Source organism: Nycticebus coucang, chromosome 13 (genome assembly GCF_027406575.1).
Source record: "Nycticebus coucang isolate mNycCou1 chromosome 13, mNycCou1.pri, whole genome shotgun sequence".
NCBI classification, from domain to species: domain Eukaryota; kingdom Metazoa; phylum Chordata; class Mammalia; order Primates; family Lorisidae; genus Nycticebus; species Nycticebus coucang.
This window is the reverse complement of record NC_069792.1, coordinates 71,012,547-71,030,490: the sequence shown is the minus strand read 5'-3', so window position 1 is coordinate 71,030,490 and position 17,944 is coordinate 71,012,547. Positions and strand designations below refer to the sequence as shown.

Below are 17,944 nucleotides of genomic sequence, written 5' to 3'. Positions count from 1 at the left end.
AGCAAGATTTTTCAGAATAACATGATAGCAGATAAAACAATTCAATTAACCCAGTGGAGTCCAAAGAAAATCCAACCTGACAGTATAAACAAAGTCAAGATAATTTGCTTCTGCCAGCTATGAATGCTGTGTATTTCCTATCACCAGTGAGAAAGAAATTGAGTTCTAAAATATATTCACTATGACTGCAACAAAATGAAGCTAAAATTTTCATATACAAGTTTAATAAATCATGGTTTATTTAAGAGTAATTTCTACAACAGAGTTATTTTATATTAAGTGTGTGTGTGTGTGTTAGATATGAAGAGAATGATGTACAATCATTAAGTCTTAAATCTCTCATCCATGGGTTTTCCCCATCTTTCTGCTTAGCAGTAAAAGGCATTTTTAGGTTTATATAAACACATTCTTTACAAGTGCCTTCTTAACAGAAAATTACTGTAGTATATAAATAGCACTGGGCATTTATTAAATAAGTCTCAGGCCATTAAGTTCAATTGTGCAGTTGTGAAATCTAATGTCAAAGAGTTTTTGAAACCTTAAGACTGGGTGATCTGCAGTGTTTCCAACATGTCTTCGACTGCCTTCAGAGAGTATTTGCTTTCTTTCTTACTTCGACCTGCAAACTAAAAAAAAAAAAAAAAAAGCTCAATTAGGCTCAATTTCAGTGGCAGGTTCATAATCACAATCTTACCTTACTTAACATTTAACATAAACTATTTTATCATTAGCATGAAATCGAGTTTTTTTTCCAATAAAAATAAAATTGGGTTTTAAGGACATTATTATTAAGGTTTCATCGTCACTTTAAGTACACAAAGATTTCACCGCATATTTGGTCAGTTTAAACAGTACTATAATCTATAAAGTTACAAAATTGATTTTAAAACTATCCTATTGAGAACTGAAAACATTTATGAAATAAAAAGTGTCCTATTTTTAAATAAAATTTAACTTATGTTTTTGTAGGAATATAAATCATTTCCTATTTGTTTGGTCTCTAATCAGATTTTTACAATTTCAAACAAAGATATAAATGGAAGTAGTTTTTATTAAATTTTTTAATAATCTCTAAAATTATTTAAAGTAGATTGTAATTTCCTTATGTTTCCAGATTAGCTGCCTAATGATGTTATGTTTCTGCAAAGAATTTTCAAATGAAACTATACACTGCAGAATATGGATTAATAAAGAACAAAACAAAACAATTCTACATATTATAAGGATAAAAACATGTTTTAAAGTATGCAAAGTTGTAATCCGCTATATAAAACTTAACTAGGACTGAACTTTACAATGAAAACAAAATATTATGTTCAAGTACATACACAAAGTATACACTATCTTGCATATTTAAAATAAAATTCTTGGCATATTAAGTTCAATATAGTACACATAAGCAATGGGGCAAAACTGTTGAATACCCCATGCTGATTTCAAAATGAGTTTTCTCCCTGGACTGGCAATTCCCATCATTTATCGGTCTGATTTAACGTAACAGATTTACTAGGTAAGTGTTCTTTGTGTAGGTAAGGAAAAGTTTATTACATCTATATTACCTATCTTCTCCCTACAGTAGAGATTGAAATTTAGTATTAGCAACATGTAATATTTTTAAGTTAACATCTAACCACGTTTTCAAGTGACTAATCATTCCTTCAAATAGCAATTCTGTCTTAAGTACTTAGTACTTGATTTATGATGTGTTTCTTCTCTTTTGTAATTAACTTAATTTGGCAAACTTCTCATGACCTGTTAAGAAAAGATTAAGTGATCAAGCACAGGTAACATCATAGAAGCCATAGGCTTCAGGAATTGGTAACCTGCCTCTGACCCCTCTGGCTACAGCTTAACAATATGATTCCTCTACTTCCTAACCAAAACCATTAGCTTCTGTGGCTGAATCTGGATTTGACAGGTAAATAAAGGGGGTTTCTAGTGGAAATGCCAGGGAAGAAGAAAAGCTTCTTTGATAAATTAAGATTGTCTTGCCTTTTGTAAGGCAAAGGTAACTTAAGGAATTGGAATGTTAAAATTATGAAACATGGTAACAGTGACAACACATTTAAATCTTCATCTTTTCATAATTTCCCTTGGGGAGTGAAGGATGTGGGGTATGCTTAATATTTCTATTACCCAGTTGATATATTCATTTTCATAAGGATTTAGCAAGAACAGAAAGCCTTTACTTTTACCATTGCTATCCGACATAAACAGGAATGGTCCTAATCAGATACTTAAAGGTTTAAAAAGCTTTGATGGGTTGGAGGAGGGGTTAAAATAAGACACCACATAGTAACATTTAGTCTGATGTTTTTAAATAGCAAAGTAAAACTGAAAAAAAATTGTACCACTAAAGTCATAACATGTTAAAATATAGCAGTTTTCTTGCTTTGTACTTAAACATAATAAAAATGATAGAGTACAATTTTTAAAAATTAGCTAATTAAAAAATGGTCACCTAAGATGGTGTCAACACTAGTGACAAGCAGTGTAATTTAAAATAAGCCAAACTAATTTACTTGTGTCAGAACAAATAAAAAAGAAGTTGGAAATTCAAATCCATCACTTGAAATTTTATCTAACATGCAATTATTCTGTCTATTCCAGAATTATATGGCAATTTAACTGATGAAGTTGGAATCATATTTTTTCCTCAAATCATGATTTAATTTTCTATTTCCCAAAAGGATACTAACAGAATCACCACTGCAATCATAAATAACATGTGGATCACTAGCACAGACGGACTTACCAGTATACTAAAGAAGCATTTATCTGGAAAATTATTGTGAGTAGGTTTACATTAAAGTTTTTCATGAGCATTAATCAAATGTGCCTGCCTCTACTGAACATGCTAAAGCAATTACCTAACTGAAGAGCAAGTAGTAGCCATATTCTGTTTTGTAAATTAAGTAAAAACAAAGGAAGAAAACCAGTTCTTAAAACCTAATTTTTTCTAATTTATAAATATACCTAGAAAAATAACATAAGGAATATTTATTGTATACTTTACACTGGCTTATATGGTTAGATATGAGTCATAAAGTTCTCCATCAGATCCCAGAGATTTACCTAATTACAAAAATGTCAATCTCTGAAAGTTATACTTTTCCACATTATTCACAAATTCCATATTTTTGTTTTCATACAGTTAGATTTCAATTAAGTTTTTCTTCCACATTTCTCTGTTAGATCTAAAAGAAAAGTCACCAGAAGAACACAAAAATAGCCGAATTATAAAAACTGGCTTATCAAATTCAGACATCAATGATTAATAAATAGCTGGGATACACGAGCTATAATTCACCTTCACATAATTTGTGGAAAAAAATATGGGTAGAAATAGTAATAGGAAAGGCATGTGAATAAGTCTCAGAAACATGCTGAGTGAAAGAATCCTGGCACAAAAGAGCATATTACCTATGATAGTATTTACACAAAGTTCCAATACAGGGAAAACTAATGTTTGGTGATAAAAATCAAATTAGTGCTTGCCTGCTTCCCAGTGAGGAGGGTGCAGGTTGACTGCAAAGTAGCAGAAGGAAATTTTCTGGGGTGATAGGAAATGCCATGTATCTTGAGTGGGGTGGCAGTGAGGAGGGGTGTATACATTTCAAACTATACAAATGTGCATATTTTATGATAAATTATAATTCAATAAAGTGCATGAAAATAAATGAAAACAAAAGGATGGAAATTATGGAGTTATATAGGATATGTAACAAACTGCCAAGTGACCCCATATGCTTCTCTTCCCATTGAGAGGTGAAGTATTATCCCCTTGAATCTGGGCTGATTATATGACTTGCTTTGACTACTGGGGTAACAGCAAAAGGTGATATAACCAGAGAATTAAAAAGCATGTGGACATTGGAGTTTACCTGTTTGCTGCTCTTGAAACCCTGAGATCACCATTTGAATAAGTCTAAGAGACTGCTGAATGAGAGACAGAAGGCCCAGCACAGCTGACAGAAAGCCAATTGTCAAGCTGTTGTTTAAATAAGGCCAGTGACCACCAGCACACCAGAGAACAAAAGAACGACCCCAGGAGGCACCAGTGGAATTACTCAACATCTTAAGTCAAACTACCTACCTATAGAATCATAAATAAGCTCTTATTTTAAACCACTAAATTATAGGCGTACAAAAATTTATGGAATCTGATTCATAGGAAAAACACAGAGAACCTCTGCAGAGAAAGCAGAAAATACAAAGGCTTCAAAAGCACCAAGAGATTTTATTTTAAACCTATAACTGGTGACAAGAGGTAGAAATAAATTTTATAAAAGAGGTGATTCCTAATTAAAAAGTATTAAAAGTTGTTATATTTAATGAAAAATAATGTATCTCATACAACCAAGTGAGAGGTATATTATCTCCCTGGAGTGGTATCCAAAATGAATGAAAAACTGTTGAGAAAAATTCCTGTATTATCCTTTTCTAGGAATTGAAGAAAAGGTAAGTTAGTCCTTCAATAAAGATGCGGAAAACACTGCTGGGTACTGTGGAGTTTATAGTGCCAAACTCAAAGACTGAAGAACACAAGTGATGCCACCAAACTCTTCTCAACAATACCAAAGACTTTGTAAAATCAGGAGTTACAAAAAGGAAATGGCTCTAATAACATGCAAAAAGAGAGAACGTGAATGGTAGAGAGGGCAAATGTTACCAAAGAACAAGATTTGAAATGCTATGTATCTTGAAATACTGAAGAGACAGATTCTGAAAATACTGAAAAGACAGATTCACGTCTAGTGGCAACATGCATCTCTTAAGTCAGGGAACGGCGTCTTTCCCAAGATATCTAATCAAGGGGGCCTTGTATCACTAGGGATAAGGGAGAAAGAAAAAAGACCCAAACAAAACAAAGCTTTTGAGTTAATTTACTTTTGAGAGCTTTGGGTCTGAAATGAAAAGATAAACATGTGTTTGTGTATGTGTGTTCACATAATAAAATAATTGAGGAGGAAGTTGGACACTACAGTGATTGTTTAAGATACACTTATACTGACATATCTTTACAGAGGCAGTTTACTGTGTGACCCGTAGGAGTATCTGGAGTCAGACTGCCTGCATTTGGAACAGCTCTGTCATTAAACAGCTATGCCACTTTGGGAAAGTTATTAGATCTTTCCATGCTTTCACTTCTTCATTTCTAAAACAGAAAAAGTGCCCAGTTCATAATAAATTCTTTATACATGTTTGCTATTATAATTATTATTGTTATTGCTATATTGCAATGATCAGAGCAGGCATAACAAATTTAACTTACAGTATGTGATTAATAACACAATGCAATATATGTTTTAAATTCTTTAATTTACGAAATAATTATATTATGTCCATCATGCAGAAGAAAAGCTAGGCCTCATGCAAGATGTTATTTAGTTTATCCAGGTTGCATCGCTACTAAGTGTCAAACCCAAATTCTGAACCCAGACAACATGGATCTAGCATCTATGATCTCCCCTCAACTATTACATTGAATTAGCTTCAGTGGAACAGGACTCATGATCCAAGACAGAGATGAACAGAAACACCGCATACCCACAAGGGAAGAAATTGACCCCTACTTCACATCATGCATAAAAATCAATTCCAAGTGTGTTTATAACAGCCTGAAAAGTAAAAGGACAGAAATTCTAAAGATGCAAGATTGTCTTTATAATCATGGTGTAGCAAAAGCTTTCCTAAACAGGATATCAAAAGCACAAACCATAAAAAAATGAGCACATTTTAATTCAGAACCTGTATTCATCTATATCAAGTGAGAGTGAAAGCAAGTAAAGAGTTAAGAGATATTGGCTACACATGAAACAGAAAAAGAGCTCATAATTAGAAAACTTAAAAAATTAAGAGTCATACAAACCAGTGAGAAAGAGAAATTTCATGAAAGAGGATGTCCAAATGAACCACCAACACATCAAAGTGTTCAAACCCACTGATCACCAAGGGCAAGCAACATAAAACCATGCAAGGCCACCACACATGCACCACATGGTGATGACAAAGACCGACAGAACCGAGTGTTGGGGAAGGAAGAAACTACTAGAACTCTCAAGTACCGCTGGTAGGAGTACACAACTAATTTGCCTTTATCTACGAAAGTTAAGTATATACACATTCTATGACCCAGTATTTCCACTCAAAGGTACATGCCCATCTGAAGTGCATGCACATATACACCAAAGGACCTATACAGCAATGTCCAGCATAGCAGCGCTCACAATAGCCCTAAATAGGAAATAACAAATGCTAAACATCTGACTAAATAAATTGTAATATGTTCACACACAGAGTACAGTACAAGGAAAATGAATGAAATACAGACATATCAAAGGATAAATCTTGTAAGCTAACAGTGAGTGAAACATGCCAGATAAAAATAAATAACATAAATTATAGGGTTGGTACTCTTAAGGAGGACAAGAGTAGATATTGAGAGGGCATACCAAGAAGGTTTGGGAATGCTATGTTTATATTTATTAGCCTGGATACCCTTACTCGTATCTTGTATTATTCATCGAAATGTACATTTATAACTTGTGTTCTTTTTTCAATGTATGTTATCATTTAATAAAAATGGATTTAAAAATGGTAATGATATGTCCAAAAAAGGACTCTCTGAGCAGCAAGTTGTTTCTCAAAATTATCTTAAAACCAAGACAGTAATGTGCATACCATTAGTTTCGTAATACACAAGTCCTAACTTTGTATCACACACAAATACACTTTCCAAGCCTTCTCTATATGGAACTCCATTATAGCTCTGAGCTGTCCCCAACTGCATTTGAAGAAGCAAAGCCTAGCTAAGACTTAAAAATATTCTGACTTATGATATGTCAATAGAACTAACACACTCCATAACAGATAATAAAAATATACAAGGATCACTTTCAATGATGTGATTATAGGGGCACTAAAAATTTTAATCTCTCCAATCTTCTCCAACCAGGAGTATAAAAACAAAAAACAAAACAGTAGACTGCCCTCAGAATGGGAGAGCATATTTGTAGGTTACGTTTCGGACAAAGGTTTGATAACCAGAATCCACAGAGAACTCAAACTTATTAATAAGAAAAGAACAAGAGATCCCATTTCACTATGGGCAAGAGACCTGAACAGAAGCTTCTCTGAAGAAGACAGGCACATGGTATACAGACACAAGAAAAAATGCTCGTCATCTTTAATCATTAGAGAAAGGCAAATCAAAACCACTTTGAGATACCATCTAACTCTAGTAAGAGTAGTCCACATAAGAAAATCCCAAAACTATAGATGTTGGCATGGGTGTGGAGAAAATGGAACACTTCTGCACTGCTGGTGAGAATGCAAACTAATATGTTCCCTTTGGAAAGAAGTTTGGAGAACACTCAGGGATCTAAAAATTGATCTGCTGTTGTATCCTGAAATTCCTCTACTAGGAGTATATCCAAAAGACCAAAAATCACAATGCAAAAAAGATATTTGCAGATTATTCATTGCAGCTCAATTCATAATAGCCAAGTCATGGAAGAAGCCCAAGTACCCAGTGACCCATGAATGGATTAATAAATTGTGGTATATGTACCATGGAATACTATGCAGCCTTAAAAAAGATGGAGCCAGAGCGGCACCTGTGGCTCAGTGGGTAAGGCGCTGGCCCCATATACTGAGGGTGGTGGGTTCAAACCCAGCTCTGGCCAAACTGCAACAACAACAACAACAACAACAACAAAAGATAAAGCCTTTACCTATATTGTGTTTACATGGAGGGATCTGGAACATATTCTCCTGAGTAAAGTGTCTCAAGAATGAAAGAAAAAGTATCCAATGTACTCAGTATTTCTATGAAACCTACTTATATTTACTCACACTTTCTTATGAAAGATAAAACACAACTATAGCCCATGATGAAGGAGAGAAATGGAGTGAGAAGGGAGGGGAGGGGGAAGGTTTGACAGAGGGAGGGTAAAAGGCAGGACCACACCCATGGAGCATATGACAAGGGTATAAGTCAAATCCGTCAAGCGTAGAACATAAATGTCTTAGCACAATAATCAAGTAAATGAGGTGAAAGCTATGTTGATTGGTTTGATCTAACCACGTCAGATTGTATAAAAAAAAAATCAACACGTTGTACCCCACATATGCATAAATGTATTCATGATCTATGTGTATTTGACTTAATAAAAAATATATAAAAATATATATAAAAAAAACAAAAACAGTACCAAAACCAACATAATAGAAAATAAGCCCATAGATATCTTCAAAGAAACTATTAATAATTTAGCAATTTTCTAAAATCCTAGAATGTGATTATATCATAGCAGGACGTATAAAAGGTCAACAGCTGTGTGGCAGGAACAACAGGATATAACACTGGCATGACCTACTACTCTGCAAAAACCTAAAATCAAAAAATTATGAATACTTATACCCCCAAACAAAAGAACCAATAAATAGCCTGCAAAACTAAGAACGTGTTCACAGGTTCCAAAACAAAGGTAAGTGTGAAAACTGTGCCATCAGACAAATCTAACCGTCTAATGCCGCAAAACTTCTGAAATATCCAGCAAACATTCTCTTCTAGAAAGACAAAAAACTCACACACTACAGGAAATTACTGGAAACTAAAATGAAATTGAATAGAGAAGAAACACTGAGGTAAGAGGGAAAGATGGTTCGGAAAAGGGAGGATGTGATGTCTTAGAGGCAGCAATCCTATAAAAAACAAAACAAAAACTCAGTAACAGTAACATATTGTACGTATGTATGTATATATATGTCCATATTATGCATATACACATATATACACACATCTACACACACACACACACACACACATATACATTTAAAGCTGAAAGCAACACCTCAGAATTCAAGATTTCTAGAGCTCTACATGTAGAACACAGGGCAAGAACCAGAAAACATCCCGAGTAAGACTTAATTCTGAGAGACTGGACATACAGACGGGCCATATTTGAGTTCTCTGTAACAAAAAGAAGGAAATCACTAAAAAGTCAAGCTGAGAAAGATACCCTATCCTATCTCTAACTCCTCCCATTCCACAACCACCTCATCCTAATAATACAGAAACCACCTGAGAACAAGAAAGGAAACATGAAAATTACTGCAGAGAAAAAAGATTAAAACAAAATACAAAAGATGACAGGAAAGAATGTGAAAGAAAATGAATAATAGAGGACACAGGGGAAGAAAACATAATTAAACTTATAATTGGAGCCCTGAAAAGGAAAACTTAAGTAAACAGAAAAAAACATTCTAAAGTAACTTTTCTCACATAAAGAACTAACTCCACATACTAAATGGGTGTATTGTGTATTTGGAAGAAATAAATCAAGAATAATCAGCAAAACATATCAAGTAGTAAGACTACTGGATTTTAAAAGTAAAGATAAAATCTGTGAGAATAACCAGAGTCTAAGTCACTTATAAGAGAAAGAAAATCAGGATGACAGACTTCTTGACATCAAAAATTTTATCCTAAAAAACAATGGAACAACAACACATTTAACAGGAGTAAAGGAAACATAAGCTAAAATGAAATAGCCAAATTGTCTTTTAAATATAAAAGTTATAAATACGCAAGATGTAAGAGGATGTTTTCAATGAACAAATTTCTCATGAAAAAAAATTTCCTGAAAAATCTCCTTAGGGATAAGCTTCAGAAAACAAAGGAATAAATGGAGAAGTTTCAGTATAAGGTCTGAAGTGTAAGCAAACTGTACAAACTTTGCTGTAAAGATTTATTAGTTTATTTTTATGTTTTTCTACTTCTTGAGATAACCTATGATTAATACTATACTCACATATCCAACCTCTGAAAAGTATCACACAATTTATCTTTCCTAGATTTTCAGAATTATTATGTATTTGACAAATGCAGAACCACTGAGATTTCCACATAGTAAGATTAATTATGAGATAATAATACAGATTCCTTTTGGGGGGAAAAAAGTGGTTTTAAAACTAAAAATTAATTCTACACAATTAAATCATATTTGATGAAGGCTCAAAGAATAAAAGTCTAATGTTAGACTTGTGACTTCATAGTCTGTAGAAATAAAAATAAGAAATAGGTTAACTGACCCACTGATAAAGAATATCAATACTAACCTGATAAGCTCTGTTTATTTGACTAGCTGCCCAACTAGCATATTTCATGTTGTCCTTTTTCATTTTTGCACTTGCTTTTGGATTAGAAGCAATATGACTTGCTGACTAAAAGCAAAAAAATCAAAATCAAATTCTTTTTTTAAAAAAAGTCAAGACAATCAAACACATAAAGATTAATAAAGTTAGTATTTACAAGTGAAAATATATCTTAAAATACAGCATAACCGAAAGTAATGGAATATGTATTTTACAGAATATCTAAAATTATTTAATTATATACCTACTACTATAGCTCTTAAAGTAAAATCCCCTATCATTAAAGACGCAAGCCATGGAGGAGGGCTTTATAAATCAGAAGCTCTTTTCCACCATAGACTATTGATGCTATTTTTTTTTGTTACTGAATTGTATCAGCTTTCCAATGCCAGAATTATGGAATTATTGAATAGGAAAAAAACCCTCAGAAACAATTTACCCAAAGTTACTACATTAATAGGTAAAAAACAACAACAACAACAAAAAAAAACTAAGTCCAATAGGAGTGATTTAATTTCACTAAAGCAAGTTAATGGAAGTCTTTGAAACAAAGGAGATCCTCCTTATCTGAAGTCCATTTCTCTTTTCATTATACCAAGAATTTTCAAACTGTTTCATAGACTTGATTAGCCACTTCAATTTCATCTACAGTCACCTTTTTAAAAAATGTATTTAAATAAGGGATTCTTTTTCCAATTTATCCAAAGTTACTACATTAATAGGTAAAAAACAACAACAACAAAAAAAACTAAGTCCAATAGGAGTGATTTAATTTCACTAAAGCAAGTTAATGGAAGTCTTTGAAACAAAGGAGATCCTCCTTATCTGAAGTCCATTTCTCTTTTCATTATACCAAGAATTTTCAAACTGTTTCATAGAATTAATTAGCCACTTCAATTTCATCTACAGTCACCTTTTTAAAAAATGTATTTAAATAAAGGATTCTTTTTCTTTCTTTTTTTTTGAGATAGAGTCACATTCTGTTGCCCAGGCTAGAGTGCCGTGGCATCATCTTAGCTCACAACAACCTCAAATTCCTGGATTCAGCCTTCACTCTCTGAGTAGCTGGAACTATAGGCACCCACCACAATACTGGGCTAATTTTTCTATTATCAGTAGAGATGGGTCTTGCATTTACACATGGTGGTCTCAAACTCAAGTGATCTTCTTGCCTCAGCCTCCCAGAGAGCTGGGATTATAGGTATAAGCCACTGTGCCTGGCCTAAATGAGGGGTTCTTAAGTGGGAATCCATGAAAGAATATGTAAATCCCCCAAAACATACACTAACTTTTAAATGTTTTTAATTTGAGAAAAGATAAACTTTTGTCTTATTTTTAAAATAAGCTATACTCTGAATATATTTTATAGATTTGTCTATGTGATTCAAAAAAAAAGTTAAGTGTTTCTTTTATTCCTAGCCTGCGCTAGGTCCTTGCACCTGTCCTTTCTCCTTATCTGCCAAAGGGAAATCTATATACCAAAATTTGATTTTTATACCACTATGGTTTTAATGCCACTTTTTGGATATAAATTTCAGTTACTACAGCCATTAAGAGAAAAATTGTGGAGTCAACTCCCTGGGCTGGAATCAGGGGCTCTGTGTCTAACTTCCAACAAAGTAATCAACTCTTTCTCTCTATATCTCAATCTCATCATCTGTGAAATAGTTATTACAAGGACCTACTCAAATATAAGTGCCTACACAAATGACTGATGTGAGGATTTACACAAAAAACAGAGCTCAGACACACTACCGGGCACATAAAGTGCTACATATAAAGTATTATTATTAATAGTTTGTTGTTATATAATTTAAAAATTAGCATTTAATTTATTTGGTAAAGAGACGTTCTATCTCTAAGCCACTTCCATTGGTTCTGGTAGATCCAGGAAATTTTTCTTGAAATTTCTTTGAGCCATTTTCTAACCATATTTGGCCATTCCTTTTGAAAAAGTATTTCATTTATGTTTTTTCCTATCCTCCATTTCTTTAATTTTTTTCACAGAGTCCAAACAATGAGATATTTATGAAAAAGTCCATGACACTAAGATAAATCAAAATTTCAAAGAACTAACTGACCTACTGAAGTTTATTTTCCCAGCCATTCTGATTGCAGAGAGGTGTTCATTTTATATATATTTTAAAGGTCAGCAAATTCTTCCTGCATTTCACACAGTTCTTTTTCACTCCTCTAAGCTCTTCCTTTGGCATAAACAACAGATACTTATGTACTTTCTACAATTTTCAAACTGCACTTCTATACTATAAAAAATGTTTTAATGACTTAACAGAGATACTATTTCCAGTATGTCTTTTATCAGTATAATTTAAAAAGATCTGATAGAAGTATAATTCAGGAAAGAAATATAGTAATGCTGGGCATAAACCCAAGAACAGCAAAACACTTAAATACATAATGTGGTTTTATATCTGTTACTGTTTAATTTTACAAGGGCAGATTTCAACTCTGACATAAGATTTTAACAATGAAATGTCAAACAGCTAGGATGTATTAACATTCAAAATTAAAACTGCCTTACAACTTTTATTGCTTATAATTAACTATAGGAAAAAAATCATATGCTCATCAATAAAACACTAAAAACAAGAGGGGAGTGTCTGAAGAGTATAGTTAAATGAATTTTAAGTTACAGATTTTATAAAGTAATATTAAACATGCACCTCAACTCACCATGTAAAGCCCAAACAAAGCTCTCATATTTCTGTTGTTCAGTTTCAATGCCTGTGCAAAGTACTTTCTTGAAAGTTCGAGGTTTTCAAGTCCACCTTGGGTATATTTAACCTGTTAAAATTGCAGAGTGCTGAAACCTGTTTATTTTACTACTTTGAAATATAGCATGATTTCATCATACCACAGACATTAAGTAATCAAAACAGATATTCTGTAAACAAATATAAGATGTTAGAAGAATTCACCTTAAAGTTGTTAAAGGTAATCTAAAATTTAAAACATAACCTCCCCCCAAAGCTACCCAATTCTATGGAACACCAAGATCACTGAGCAGTTTTTAAAACAAAAATGCTGCCACAATAAAAAAACCTGTATAATTTCTATTTCAGCTGCCTTATAAATGCTTTCCTTCACAATATTGTATCTTCTACAACTAGCATTATAAATATAGACTTGGATACTGTGTCCTTACATCTGCACCAGCATTCCTTAATAATGAGTCCTTCTAACCTATCGCATTTAACTGTACTGCTATTCTTAATGTTAAGCAAATTAAACAAATACTTCCAACTTCTAAAAATATTGACCTAAATATAAATTTTCTGGAATTTGGATTTTAAAATCAAAATTATTCCATAAATATCTTGGAAGCCATTAAATGTTGACAAATATGGCATAATTAATTTATAATTAGGAAAGTAAACACTATACAAATATAAAAATACAAATACTTTTCCTGTTTTAAATAGGACTTTTAATTTTTAAAAAAATCAGTATTTTATCATAATATTAAAATTTAAAACTTTGACTGCCATAAATTGACACTCATCAATTCTTTTAAACATTTACATTCTTGCCCAACATGAAGGAAATATTCTTAGTCCATAATACCCAATAGCAACAAAAATAAAGTCACATACAATTGCTATTTCTGAGAACACTTACTTCAGCATACTGCTGACAATATAAGTGGTTGTGTGGATTAGTCATCATAAGCTCCTCCAAACAAAAGGCTGCCTTTGCATAGCTAAAAAATATCAAGAGGAGAAACTTATTTTAAAAGTCATAAATTTTACCTTATACCTTAAAATGACTTAAAAACAATTTAGTGGTGGTTACCATTTTAGTCCCAAAAACAATTTAAATAGCTTTGCTAATAAAATATCTGTCATCCCGAATTCATAAATAACAATAACATTAAGATTTTTAATGAAATGAACAGGCTTATCGTTTAAGCCCAGGAGTTGGAGATTGCTGTGAGCTGTGTGATGCCATGGCACTCTACCGAGGGCCATAAAGTGAGACTCTGTCTCTACAAAAAAAAAAAAAAAAAAAAGAAATGAACAGACTTAATTTCTAAAGCACTCTATGAACAATTAATAGATATTATATTTTAAAAACAGGATCACTGCTATGACATCCAAACATTATTACTAACATAGATTTCAAGACTTTGGATCAGGTTACATAAAAATAACTTCTAGAAATTCATTGATCACTTAGTAAAATATTCAAATAGCTAAAATGCAAGGAGGAAATAAACAGTTTATTAAATATTCCCTACTCACAAAATAACTATATAAATATATGTGTGTGTGTGTGTGTGTGTATACATATTCCCTACTCACTAAAAATCCTTCACGGGCATTTATTTTTCAATATAGTCTATTTTTATATAAAGACTTCTCATAAAGTCTGTCAAATATCAAATTATAATGAAGTTATAAATATCTAAATGCATGAAAAATAGATCAAGTTAGTTTTGATATACATTCTACTATTAAATCACATGGTAGAAAAACAGAAATCTTACTGAAAATATAAGGCGGGAACTGCCAGAAAAGGTTATGGAAAAGCAGCTTTAAACCATGTGACTATAGTTCACATTAATATATTTTAAATGTTTAATGCTATGAAATATCTTCATATTTACAGGAAATCCCAAAGAACACAGGAGTTTCAAGATTTATTCCCAGTGAGCAAGTGATGATACTACCCACAGAAAAAGGCTACTTTAATTTGGCATTTGTCACCAATATACAAAGGTATCTACCTTTACACTAATGCTTGCTATACCTACCTTTTAAAACATCCATATTCCAGCTTTATACATATACTGACTAATAATAGTTAACTTTTATTGAGTGCTTATTATGTGTCATGCATTGCTCTAAGTGTGTTATAAGTACTTACCAAATATCATCAGCATTCTACAGCTGAGACCACTGAGACACAGAGATATAAAGTGAATCTAGGAAAAATCTTAACCACTACGTATACAGCCTATAAGCATTACACACCACGATGATCAACTATAGTAGCAGGGATGATGACAGTAATGAAGATGTCAATGGCGACATAAAAAAAATGTTTACAGCATTCAAAACAAAAGAGCCTAAGGATGAAACCCACCCTGTAGACTACCCAAGAATTATAGTTTATTAGATTTATGAAAAAGACCTTACATATAGATTCTTATCCAAAAACCTACACTCATTTTCATTTTTACATCCAAAATCTAGCATTGGTTCTTAACACATAGTAGGTATTTAGTAAATAATTAAGCAAATGAATGAACAAATGACTGAATGTCTACAACAAAAGTATTATGACTACCTAGTTAACACCTATTTATTACTCTAAAAGAAAAGGGGAAAGCTGTCTCTACTTTAAATAGCCAACTTTATCAAAGATAGTTCTCTTCTAAGTATGTTCCTTTAACTAGGATGCTGCCAAAAGTTCATACTGAGGCTAAGTATAAAAGTTCTTAGAGACCTAAATGAGCTGAGCAGGACTGTGACTCTGGTTCTTTCATGTGCAGCATGAAGCATAATACAATGGGCAGGCAGGAATTTTTGTTGCAAAATGAATACCAAGATATTTTCTCAGAAATTAAATAGCATCACATATAAGAAAAGGATCCCTTTCTTTAATTTTCTAGAGTTAAAAGGCACTCCAAAAATGGTCTAGTTCTAGTCCAGCCATTCTCAGATGGGTTGTCCAAGAGTATCAGGCCACACAGATAAGAGACTATTTCCTAGAGTCTGCCAGGAATAGTGTATGTACACAGTCAGTACAATTTTAGCTTCATAAGGAAGTTAATTCATTATATACAATGACTCAATGATACTAAGAATAGAAAAATAAAAATAATTTTAATCAATCTAAAATAAGAAATTTTTATTATTACTCTGTTAGGGTCAGTACTAGAACTAAAGTTTTCTTTTGTTCCTCATAAAAGTACATAACCAAAGCATACAATATTTGTTCCTATATTGTTTTACCAATATCATGATTTTTCCTTACAGAATATTGACAATTCTCTTTGATTCAGAATTTTATAAAAAGGCTGGAACTACAAAAAATAACAGTAACTGCCATCATAATTAATGTGTAAGACTTGCTGATTTGCTGATACAGTTTCAATTACAAATCAAGTTAAAAAAATTAAGTCTTTGATAACACGAATGTTACCTTACACAGGCTGAATATCCCATATTTGAAATGACCAGAAGTGTTTCAGATTTTAGAATTTTTATTCTGAAATAAATATTTGTGTTATCTTATTGATTGAGCATCTCTAATTTGAAAATCTAAAATCTGAAATGCTATTATAAGCATTTCCTTTGAATGCCATTTGCACTCAATAAGTTTCAAATTCTGGAGAATTTCAGATTTTCAGATTAGGGATACTTCACCTATAACACATATTGGTAGTACTAATACATAAATTATAACTGTAATTTTTAATATTTAGAACAAGTAAAATTTCTCAATCTGGTCAATGGATATGATAAACACCACTGACGTACAAACTATAATTTAAAATTAGAATCAAATGTAAATAAAAGTAACTTAATGATAAAATAATTTACGTTGCAGAATTCTATATCCTCTTTTCTCTTTCTAAAAACATTAAATAGGCTTATGTGAAAATTCTATTGTGGAAATTTATTTGGAGTCATTAAAAGCTTGCAATTATTCATATAAAGAAAAGAATGCTGAATGTTAAATATATTTAGCATTTTCTAAACTGTTAATACTTTACATTAATACATTTTTGCCACTGTGTACTGAATTGTTGCTGACATCCCACAATAATTTAACACTCTGCCATAAAATCTCTACCTACTACAATGACTTGCTTCAAATAAGTCAAATTAATCAAATGAATTCATTCTAATCTTCAGACAGTTTCCAAAAAATCTGAATTAATTTATTCAGGCTATAAAATCTGAATTTATTTATTCAGGTTTATTTATTTAGCCACTCATGCTAAATCTGAATATTTCTTCTGTGTTCAATTAGAAAAAATTAAATGGTCATTTAATAACTAACTACCTTTAAGACCGAAAAAGGTTTAGTGATACTACCTGAAAGAGTAGACTGACCACAATTATCATTTCCTCTAAAAAGAAATTATTTTTTCAAGTGCTCTTGTATTTTTGTATTTCTTGGGATTTTTCAATTTATTTCTCAAGTGTACATTCAACTCTATTTCAATAAACTCTTTAGAAACAAAACAAAGCAAAACTGAATATGATCCTACATAATGTAACAATAAATAAATCTAATGATAGGTTAAAGTATAAACTAAATTTGATAATTAAATACAGAAATATTGCAAATACGCACAAAAAATCTTCAAACAGAATACAAAAACAAAAGAGATGACATATTTCTATAGTTCTTAGAGGCTAGAAGACATCAGAGTGGTAAGTACTGTATGTCTGATTTCCTGAAAATGTAAAGTTTCCATAATTTAAAAGTCAGTATTAAAAAGGCATACAATAAACAAAGATATACTTTTGAAAAATGATTGAGCTCCTTTATATAAACAGCTATTAAAAATAATAAAGTATAATTGATTTCACCTATTAAATTTACAAAGATTAAATACAATCACAGCACCTAGTGCTGTTTAAAACATACTCTAATGATTGCCAGTGTGAAAGTAAATTGCTATTAGCATCCTAGGGAACAAACAGAAATTATTTATCAAAACCACAGAAAATGTGCATATTATTTAATGAAGCAATTCTACTTCTAGGACTTTAGCCCAAAGAAACAAAGATGATTACCATAGTAT

The 17,944-nt window shown here is 31.9% G+C and overlaps 1 protein-coding gene across 4 annotated transcripts in view; it reads right to left on the bottom strand.

Annotated features, from left to right (window-relative positions):
- The window catches only part of EMC2 (ER membrane protein complex subunit 2), a 115,678-nt gene that overhangs the window by 67,577 nt on the left and 30,157 nt on the right, over positions 1-17,944 (bottom strand). For 3 of the 4 annotated variants that reach the window (XM_053558925.1, XM_053558927.1, XM_053558926.1), the window contains exons 8-11: positions 13,801-13,882; positions 12,856-12,966; positions 10,126-10,230; positions 539-626 (exon numbers count right to left, since the gene is read on the bottom strand). In XM_053558925.1, coding sequence (XP_053414900.1) covers positions 540-626; positions 10,126-10,230; positions 12,856-12,966; positions 13,801-13,882 — 385 coding nt within the window. In that variant the 3' untranslated portion in view covers position 539. Of the gene's footprint in view, positions 1-217; positions 627-10,125; positions 10,231-12,855; positions 12,967-13,800; positions 13,883-17,944 lie in introns of those variants that run through there. The other variant, XM_053558923.1, reaches the window with a different exon arrangement.